The 11202-nt window shown below is 45.1% G+C and overlaps 1 protein-coding gene across 1 annotated transcript in view; it reads left to right on the top strand.

The window, feature by feature from the left end:
* Nucleotides 1-6395: 6395 nt before the first annotated feature.
* The window catches only part of COLGALT2 (collagen beta(1-O)galactosyltransferase 2), a 99978-nt gene continuing 95171 nt past the window's right edge, over nt 6396-11202 (top strand). Inside the window, exon 1 of the mRNA XM_084761364.1 lies at nt 6396-9557. Within this exon, the coding sequence (XP_084617490.1) occupies nt 9298-9557 (260 nt within the window). The 5' untranslated portion in view covers nt 6396-9297. The remainder of the gene's footprint in view (nt 9558-11202) is intronic.

Here is an 11202-nt window from a genome sequence, read left to right as displayed (position 1 = left end):
GAGTGGTTACAAAGTCCAAAGACCAAATTAACCAAGACCAAAAAAGGCTTCCAAAATTAAAAGCACCAGGCTAGATAGAATTTGTAATTCAGAACACAATGGATTAAAAATCTTATGTTGAAACAGACAAGATTTTAATGTGACCATTACAACCATCAGCAATGACATACAACAAAACATATTTCCAATCTCAAGAGACAAACCTCAGAAAAGGGAAAATTTAAAAAACCAAATAGTTGTGGCGCATGCCTTTAATCCCAGCATTCGGGAGGTAGAGGCAGGAGGATCTCTGTGAGTTCGAGGCCAGCTTGGTCTATAAAGTGAGTCCAAGACAGCCAAAGCTACACAGAGAAACCTTGTCTCAAAAAAGGCGGGGGGGGGGGGCATTCTGTAACTCACGATTTTCAGTGGAGTGAAACTTTATTTTTATGAGGTGCCAGGCATGGTGATGAATCCTTATAATCCTAGTATTGAGGATTCTGAAATGAAGAATTGTGATTTGGGGGGGGGGGGGGAGTCAAGACAGGGTTTCTCTCTGTAGCCTTGGCTGTCCTAGACTCGCTTTGTAGACCAGGCTGGCCTTGAACTCAGTTATTTGCCTGCCTCTGCCTCCCGAGTGCTGGGATTAAAGGCGTGCACCACCACACCTAGCTAAGAATTGTGATTTTTGAGGACAGCCCAGTCTACAGAGTGAGTTCTAGTTCAACCTGGACGATATAACAAAACCTTGTCACAATGAACAAAGACAGTGAACAAAGCCTTAAAGCTTTGCCACATGTTAATGGAATAGCAAAGAGAACGGGTTGAAAATATTGAAAAAATGATAACCAAAATTTTCACCAATTTAATGAAATAAATTTGCCAATACAAAATGATAAACAAATATCAATTAAAAGACGTATGAGTAGCTGAGTGTGGCGGTGCACGCCTTTAACCCCAGCACTTAGGAGGCAGAGGCAGGCAGATTTCTATGAGTTTGAGGCCAGCCTGGTCTACAAAGCAAGTCCAGGAAAACCAAGGCTACACAGAGATGCCCTGTCTCAAAAACAAAACAAAAACAAACAAAAAAGAGACGTGAGTTTATGCTATTTCAAACTGTTGAAAATGAAAGAAAAAGAGAAAACATTGAATGTATCAGAATAGTAAATGCAAGAAACTCTACCTACTAAGGCTCATATGAAACCATTATCTTTGTTTCCACAAAATTGCTATTGAATCCCCCAAAGGCAAATACTACTAAAATTAAAAGGCTACCTGAAGTACTTGGGGAGGCAGAGGCAGGCGGATCTCTGTGAGTTCAAGGCCAGCCTGGTCTACAAAGTGAGTCCAGGACAGCCAGGGCTACACAGAGAAACCCTGTCTCATAAAAACCAGAAAGAAAACAAAAACATTACAAAGTGCTTCTGACTTTTAATTTTGCTGTCAGCTTAAGTATTAAACAAAAACGGAATGTTTGCTGCCAGACTAAGAAATGAAGACGCTAAAGTAGGTCTTGTTGGTCAGGAATGGCTAAGAATGAACACAAAGGATTCAGGACTCTTGTGGCAAGCTTAGCGTGAACTCTACCAGACAGCAGGGTAGAGTTTCAGCTCTGATGGGCTGTAGGAATTTTCCATTTGTAAATGCTTCAATAATTCATTAGATTAGAGTACTGAAGGGCTTAGGGGGGAAAATGCAAGGTAAGCAAGTAGCAATGAATACAATTCCCTCCTGAACATTATGTGTATCCACATTCTGTGTAGCCTGGCACTTGCAATTCTGATTTCCCAGGTTGATATTTGAGCCAGACCATTTTATTCCTACAAAAAAAAATCAGTAATATCTATGCAGAGATATATTAATTCAGTTAGTCTCAAGAGAAAAAAGCCAACACTAAATTGTGATGCAAAGTGTGTTGAAGTAAAAATAAGGGCTTTTGCACAGCAATATATAAGATAGCAACCCCAAGTTTAAAAATATGTAGCATTCTAAATCAGCTTTTTATTCATTAACTCTTTGATTACATCCATATGTACGTTTATGTAACTTATGTTTTGCACACAGACCATATGACTTCTCATTCTCTTGTTTCAAGAATAGGTGGAAATATTAATTCTTCTAGTGAAATATTTGAAAAGCTATAATGTTTTCCTACCCATGGGCATGAGCATATATGAGCATGGGGAACGTGGGCTATGCGACCAGGGGATACAGGCATACAGCTAGATAGAGGCTGAGACATGTCTACACCCCAAAACTCTCAATCTCGAGACCAGCAGGAGTCAGGATCACTCCCTCCCTCGCCTGTGCCTTGATGCCTGCTGCTCTTAGACCTGCGACCCCCATCCTCACAATTCTAGGTAGTCACATAACCTAGCACCTGGAACTCCTTTCCACGCAAATAAAGCATTGCCAGCACCTGGGCCCCAGCCAATGATACTCACTCACCCAAAAACCCCTACCAACTTCCCCAAGGGTTGTATAGCCCTTCGGGTCCCCAATAAAGAGAGCGTATCACTGGGAGAGCTGCTTCTCTAACAGGCCTGTAATGCTGGAAGAGCTGTGTCCCAGAAAGTTTTCTCCCTCTGGGCTTTCACCTCCTGCCTGGGATCCTGCAGACTCTACCTGCCTGGGCATCCCTTCAAATACAGTACCTGGTCACATCTGTGTCTGGATGCCCCAAGGGAAGAAGTGCATCCTGGGCTCTGGATGGAATTTTCAACAACCACAAAAATATCTAGAGTAAGCCAAACGCAAGTCTCTGATTATTTTTATACATTTAAACGTGTAAACTAAAGCCTCCACTTACAAAATCAGGATATAATATATTTCATTTTAAGGGCTAGTTACATTTAGAACAGAAGAAAAAAAATATGGTTCTTAGGATAAAATCAAACAAGTAAAGGCTGGAGAGATGGCTCAGAGGTTAAGAACACTGGTTGTTCTTCCAGAGGTCCTGAGTTCAAGTCCCAGCAACCACATGGTGTCTCACAACCATCTATTAAGAGATCTTACGACCTCTTCTGGCCTGCAGGCATACACACAGGCAAAATACTATATACATAATAAATAAAATAAATCTTTTTTTTTTTAAATCAAGCAAGTTGTTTTTGAAGACTGTTACTGATTTTCTTAGAGGTCATGGATAAAAAGACTAAGCAACGGCAGCTTCAATATTGTACAAAAGAAACTCTGTTTAAGTTCATCTATAGATTCTACCAATTTTAATTAAAATCCCCCCAAAATATTTTCCTATTAGTGGTTAAGCTGGTTCTGAAATGTGAACATAAAGGATCAAAAGTAAGTAAGAATTTTCTTATGATAAAATAAAATGGAGTCAACTGCTTATGAAACTCTACAATTAACAGAATGTGGTGAACAGGCAAGATATGTGTTGCACTACCAACGCTTGGGACGCTGAAGCAAGAAGAATGTGAGTTTAAAGTCAGATGGAGAAACAGAAAAAAAGAAAGAAAAGGTGATACATTGGCTGTTCTGTAGATTAATAGATGCATGTGTGCATGCTTAAATAGTAACTGGCTTTGTAAATATGAAAAGTTACCAAAAATCAATTCATCGTCCTCCAAACATCCCTTCTCTGCTCTTGTTTGCAAAAAGGGAGGATAGGGGCATGGTGGTCATGTGATCAGAGGGGCTACAAAGTCTCAAATCTGCAGGGCAGGCTGGGAGGAAATCTAGAAAAGGATTGCTGTTACCTCCTTGAACCGGAAGGCAGCCTGGAAGCACAACTTCCTCCTTGTTTTAGAATCCCATCCTGTCTCCTTGAGACATTTAGTAGACTGGATGAGGCTGGGCCACATAACAAAGAGAAGTGTGCTTAGCTTAAAGTTCACTGAATTGAATGTTAATTACATCTGAAAGAAAGAAAGAAAGAAAAAACACCTCCCAGCAGTCTCTATACTATTTGGACTAAATCATAGGGCACCCCCTGCCCAGCCATGCTGACACCTAAAGTTAATCATGAGGAAAAGAGTTCTAAACAGAATAGGGGCACTGAGTACCCTGAAGCTCAATCTGCTGACAGCCCTGGGAAGAAGTCTGGTACCGGGCACTCATTTCATTACTATGTTGAAATTAATACATCATTTTATTTTTAGATTTTATTAGCTTATAATATAGTTTGTGTTTAATAAATATGGAACACAAAGGAATGATAACGTGGTAATTATGTAAACAAAGAGATGTGGATATGCATGCTTAAATAATATCTGGCTATGAAAAGGGATCAAAATCAATTCATAGTCCTCCAAACATCTCAACTCTACTTATATAGTCAACATCTTCTTCCAGTGTGACTGTACAACTTCTCTGAAGAAAGCTGACTATAGGCCAGGCATGGTGACGCACACCTTTTAATCCCAGCACTTGGAAGGCAGAGGCAGGTGGATCACTGTGAGTCTGAGGCCAGCCTGATCTATAAAGTTAGTCCAGGACAGCCAAGGCTACACAGAGAAACCCTGTCTTGAAAAAAAAAAGAAAGAAAAAGAAAAAGAAAAGAAAAGAAAAAGGAATCTGACTATAAACCTACACTAAATACATGAAAATTGAAAATATGATATTAAGATTATTCCAGGAATACTTGCTATCCAATCATGAAGACCTGAGTCCGGGCCCTGAGCACCCATATGAAAGATGGCAGAGTGGGATGCATCTGTAACTCAGCCGTGGGGGACCAAAAGGCTTGCTGGACAGCCACTACAGAAGGAGTGAACTCCATGTTCAGTGGACTGTTGGAGTGATATCTTTGTACACTGTGTTGAGTACAGGCTGGACTTTGGCGTTGTCATTTTTATGAAGCAGCTCCTGCCTCAATGTTTTGTAAGTACTGTTATCCATCACCTTCTGATTCGTTTTAATAAAAACCTAATAGCCAATAAACCGAGGCAGGATTAGGAGGCAGGAGAGGGAAGTCTGGAAAAGAAAGGAGAGGAGTTACCATTGGGACACGATGAAGAAGCAGGTGCCAGGGTGAGACTAAAGATGGCAGGTAATGGGCTACAGGCCAGGACACGGATTTAACATAGGTTAAGAGAAATGAGTTTGCTAGTTGGGAACAACAGCTTTGCTTAAGGCCTAAAGCTATTATAAATAAATATAATAGGTCTCCATGTCATTGTTCAGAGCTAGCGCGGGCATAGAAAAGCCATATGGTTACAGTGGACAGCAACTGAAACAGTCAGCTGATGCCAATCTCTGGCCTCCACATTCATTGTGAGAAAAAAAAAAACAAAAGCTCAGATATATTGTTAAGGTAACAGAAGGAAATAAGAAGGCAATATGGTTTCTTAGTTTTAACTCACCTGGTTTGTAGCAAGAGGAACAACGAACAAATGATGACTATTAAACCAAATATTCCTTAAGGTAAGAGAAGCTCAGTTTTAAAAGTTGAGTGGACATAGGCCGAAAAAAAAAAAAAAAAGAAAGAAGAGAGAACCAACATCTCTGCGAAACCCTTCTAAAAGGTGCCCGTCACTACCACCCCTGTAGAAATAACCTTGTCTTTCTCTGCTGTAGCTGGGACATCCTTCTGCCACGGTGCTTCCGGGAGATGCTTACCCAGTGTCTTCTACAAGCTGATGAGGCTTTGGGAGTTTCTGTAGGAGGATGGAGGTGGAGGAAGTGGATTTTAACCCACTAGTTATGAAAGTCTAAGCCTCACGGAAAAGGGTTAGGGCAAGAGACACAGACTCAGAGAATGAAATGGCCCTGCAGACTACGTGGATCAGGCAAAAGGGAGACCATACGGAAGTGACCTCAGGAGAATTTGTTACTGTGAGTGGGATATTGCCGTGGCAGGCTTGACCATGCTGTTTGTTGAAGGAATAAGGAAGTCGGGACTTTGGACTAGGAAAGTGGCTGGACGCTTTAAGCAGGTCTTACTGGGCCATCCTGGTAGGAGAATGGAAGACGCTGAGAGCAATGTAAACTAGATGATCTGGCTCAAGAAGTTTCAGAGGGGGAAAAATATAAATATTTTCCCTAGAAATGCCCTAGAGACCATTCTTGTGATACTTTAGCAAAAAAACGGGTTTGGTTTTTGTCCTAGTCCTTAAAAAATCTGCTTGAGGCTGAATTGAAGTTTTGGATTGATGGCATTGGCAGAGATTTCAAGGCAGCCTAGTATTGACTCTGTCATGTGGTTATTAGTGGCCAATCTTACTGCAAGCTGAGCAAGGTAAAATATAAAATGTACAGTTTGAGAAGAGGCACCAGGAAATGTAATATAGAAAGCAGACATTCCAGTGCTCAAGGAGATAAATTTAAAGAAAAGCCTGATTCTAAATGGAACAAAAGAGCGCGGACCTCAGTGTAAGATTCCAGCCAGCTAAGCTTCAAACTTGTGAAAAGGAATTAAAGAAAGGCTTAAGCAGTGAAGGAAAATATCATTAAGAGAAAGCTGATGTAAATGTTATTTTACAAGGGGGCCAAGTTCCAGTCTTATCAAGCAGCAAAATTTGGCAGTGTTGGTTGGCCATGTAGTTCTGGCTTTAGAGCCAAGAATAAAAGAAAGGCATCATAGAATCTTCTGTGTCTAAGAAAAGCTGCTGAGGCCAGGGTCAGGGGTGTCTCTACCTGGAGGCCCAGAGAGGCCATTGTGTGAAGCAATTGAAAATCCCAAGATGCTGGAGAGGCCAGAGTCATGTGATACCTGCCAAGGAGAGCTACAGACTGGGTGTGGAGCCAGCAGGAAAGACAGAAATGTGTTGTAGTCAACAAAGCTGGAAGGGATGGAAGTTCTAGAGAGCATTTTGACATCAGACATGGAGATGGAGAGTTTGGAGTTTGGAGTTTTGCTCTGGTCCAATATTTCCTCATTATGTTCCCTTTTGGAATGGTAAAGCCTATTCTGTGCCATTATGTGTTGGAAGTATGTGGTCTGATTTATTTTTATTTTTTATTTTTCAAGGTGTTACAGTAAAGAGATTGCCTTGCATCTCAGAAAAGACTTCAACCTTTGGACTTCTTTTTTTCTTTCCTTTTTTGAGACAGGGTTTCTCCGTGTAATAGCCCTGACTGTCCTGGACTTGCTTTGTAGACCAGGTTGGCCTCGAACCCACAGAGATCCACCTGCCTCTGCCTCCCAAGGGCTGGGATAAAAGGCATGCACCACCCCTGCCCGGCTAACCTTTGGACTTTTAAATAGTGTTGAGGCTGTGAAAGACTACGGGGACTTTTAAAGTTGGACCAAACGCATTTGCATTATGATACGGCTACATGTTCTGGAGGCTAGGGAGTACAACGTGGTGGTTTGAATAAGAATGGCCCCGTAGGCTCATAGATTTGAAAGCTTAGTCACCAGGAAATGGAACCATTTGAAAGGATTAGAAGGATTGGGGAGGTGTGGCCTCGCTGGAGGAAGAGTGTCACAAGGGATGGGCTAGGCTTTTTCTCCGCCTGTGGACTGGGGTGTAGCTCTCAGTTACTTCTTCGGCACCGCAGCCAGCTGCTACCATACTCCCACAGTGATGATAAGGGTCAAACCTCTGGAACTGTAAATACGTCCCCAATTAAACATTTTTCATTTGTAAGTGTTGCCTTGGTCATGGTGTCTCCTCACAGCAATAGAACAGTGACTAAGATGGGATGGAACTTGAAAACAAGGATCTTCTGAAGAAGTAAAGGTATGGATATTTCATCATAACAGAGTTCCGGAAAGCTGGGAACCAAACAGAGTTCACTACACTTGTAAGTACCCACGTCTCTGTGAACCTTGCTGGAATAGTCCCAGTGGAGAGGGCTGGCCCCAGTCGCATTTTGCTATGGCATAAGCAGAGGAAGATGAAGAAGCAGAGGAAGGCAGTGTTGACTCCTCTTCACAGAGCTTGACCAACAGAGGGCCACTAGGGGACAAAGGTTGTTATTGTTGTTTCAGAAGCGGGATCTTACATAGCCCAGGTTAGACTCCACTGTGATATGTAGCTAAGGTTGTCTGGAACCTCTGGTTCTTGTCTCTATCTCCTTAGTGTGGGATGGGGAGCCTGGCCACCATGTTTACCTATGCATATATATGTGCATATATACATACATGTATATACATACATACATACATACATACACACACACACACCAGCTGAAGATTCGGAGAGCAAAGAGCAAGTTAAGGCTTTCTAAGAGTTGTAGTGAAGGTACAATACAACCAGTAAACAGACCATGTGTTAGCGCCGCGGGCTGACTAGCCTGGCAGTGAGGATCCTGAGCTGCCAGGGTCCCCAGTTGAGCCTGCACACAGATCCAAGGCTGTCGTCTCATAGCACAGTTTGCTCTGTGCAGTCTTCAAGAGTAAATCACCCCTAGCTAAGTATCCCAGCGGTTTCATGTTGCCAGCTGACTGGACATTGTGTCCAGCCTTCGCCCTTTCTTCTGTCCTCCATTCTCTCTCTTCTCTTTGACACATGTGGCTCTGCCCACTCTTTGTCAGGTTGGGTCATTAGGGGGAAGGGACATGTGAATCTCTTCCTCAGCACCTCTTCACTTAGAAAGGGGCTCCTGGGGCTGGAGAGATAGCCCAGCTGTTAAGAGTTCTTAATGACACCTTTCTTGGGAAAAAAAAAAAAGGAAAAAAAAGTGGGGGTGCTCCAGAATAGTGTTCCATTAGGACCTTTTTTCATTTGGGGTCTAAAATTCTCCCAAGTCTTCAAATTTTCAGAAAAAGTTGTGTGTCTAAGGAAATACAAGCATTCTGCCTCTGTGAAAGTTTTAACATTGTTTCTTACCGCTGTGGGAGGTTGGGGAGACGTCCCAGTTTAGAACTCTAATCTGTCAATAGGTGCATTATGAACCCCTGGGTACATCGCGTCACCCTGAAGGACTTCAGACTGCGGTTTGCAAGAGCAGAATAAATTTTCTTGGACTTGTACCGTTATGTACACACACACACACACACACACCACACACACACACACACACACACACACACACACACACACACACACACACACACACACACACACACACACACACACACACACACACACACACACGCCCATTGGCAGACAGAGCCACACCTCAGCTCTGGAGGAAGCCGCAGACCTCAGCTGTACAAGCGCAGCCGGGACAAGGGGAACTTTCCGTGGAACTCAGGACGAAAAGCCTCACGGCGTCGACCTGTCCGCAGGGCGGAGCGCGGGGCGAGAGCAGGCGGCGAGGAGTCGGTGCATCGGGGACTCCGGCTAGGGCTGGGGGGCGGAGGGTCCCGAGAGCTGCTGAAGTCCGTGCCCGTGCGCGCTCCCGCCGTTTCGGTGCAGCCGCATCCCCTGTGCCGCTGGCAGCATCGCCACCTCCCGCCGGCCGTGGAACATGGCTGCGCGCCGCGCCACCGTCGCCTGCGCGCTGCTGCTGCTGTCCTCCGCCCTGCTCCGCCGCGGCTGCCGGGCGCGCTTCACCGCGGAACCCGACTCGGATGAGGACGGCGAGGAGACCGTGGCGTTCCCCGAGTCACCCCTGCAAAGCCCTACGGTGTTCGTAGCCATCCTCGCTCGCAACGCCGCACACACGCTGCCTCACTTCCTAGGCTGCCTGGAGCGGCTGGACTACCCCAAGAGCAGGATGGCCATCTGGTGAGCGGGTAGGGGTCCTGGGCCACCGCGGAGGATGGGGGCAGCTTGGCGCGCACACACCCTCGCTGCCCGCGCGAGTCCTGGACTAGGCGGGCGGTGGGGCCCGGAGGGAGGTGAGGGAACTTCTGGGTGAGAATCCGGTAACCATGGCTTTCCTCATATCCCTCCTCTGCCTCGCCATAAGGGACTCGAGGAGACCTCCTCAGGAAGACTTTCAAACCCTCTCTTCAATTCTCGAGTTTTCTTCTGTAACCCCAGCAATTAAGGGAAGGGAAAGAGTGTCCGTCGCTTCCAGATGTGATACACAGAATTTAGGCAGGAAAGGGGTCCGCAGAGACTAGGGAGACCGGAGAGGATAGCATCCCGACTTGCAGGTGCCAGGCTTCTGCTCCCTGCTTAACTTGGTTCCTGGTTTCCCCGTGGGTTATTTGAATCTAGGGATGGAGGTTTTGAAGCTTTGTTTGGAGTCTTTCCAATCACACCACATTATGGGCCGGTCTTCCTTCGAAGTTCCAGAAGGTCCCTGCCTGTTCAGCCTCCTGGGACACATTCCTGCTGCAGATGCTGACTTCTGTGAGGTGCTCTGGGGTTTATGTTGGGACGAGATGGGGCCTCCTTTGGGAGGATAAACAGCCAAGTGTTGTCTTGAGGTTAAAGAATTCCGTGCTTTGGTCCCTTTGTATTTGCTGTGGACTAGGACAGGGAATCAATGGAAGTCTGTCCCCTTCCTTTTGGAGACCTCAATCAAGTTCCACACTGTTAAATCCAAGCATTAATGGTGGAGTTGGCCAGGCAAACTGTTAATGATCTGCAGAGAAAATGAAGTCTGGCCGGGGAAGACAAGCCTCTCATCCCTGAGAATAAAAGGCTATGGTCACCCCGGAACTTTTGTTTTTAAAGGCGCTGTCCCCAGACAAGACACATTCTAAAACAGAGGTGGGCAGAGAGGAGGAAGGAATTGGCAGCTGAACAGTACCTGGTAGGAGAGGTACGGGGTGCGAAAGCAAACAAGTGGCATAGCACAGCACTGTGGGCACACTGTTTCACTATACACCCTGCCATACGTGCCTGCTTCCACGGCGAAGAGAGCGTTATGTGCAAAGAAGGCAGAAACGTTGGTGAGCCAGTTTGCACCCGCGGTGTGAGTGTGTGTGCATGTGTGTGTGTGTGTGTGTGTGTGTGTGTTAACCACTTCCATGCCTGAAGCATTTCAAATCTCAAATCTATTCCTGCTTTCCTTGCGAAAGAAATCATTTACACATGGTTTTAGTTTTTATGCACTATTTAATTCTTTTTCAAAAACCTTGCAGTATTTGCCATAAAGAGTAAGCAAGAGGAGAAGCAAGTGCTGAGACCCGGCTAGGGCCGCAGAATTAATAAATGGTGTGTTGACAAAAGCAATGTAAGGAAAGAAAGTTCGAGGGCGTAGTCCACTGTGGTGAGAAAGGCTGCGGGAGCAAGAGGTGACTGGTTCCGCTGAATCCACGCTCAGAACGCAGAGAGATGGATGTGGATGTTCCCCCTTGGTGTCTCCGGTTTACTTAGTCCAGGACCCTGACCCACGGAACGGTACCTACCGCCTTCAGTCTGGATGGGTCTTCACGCTTCCTTGCTGGAAGCAACTTCAAGGACACACCCAGAAGTG

This window comes from Acomys minous (genome assembly GCF_964271855.1).
Source record: "Acomys minous genome assembly, chromosome: 1".
NCBI classification, from domain to species: Eukaryota; Metazoa; Chordata; class Mammalia; order Rodentia; family Muridae; genus Acomys; species Acomys minous.
This window is presented reverse-complemented; position numbering and strand designations above follow the sequence as displayed.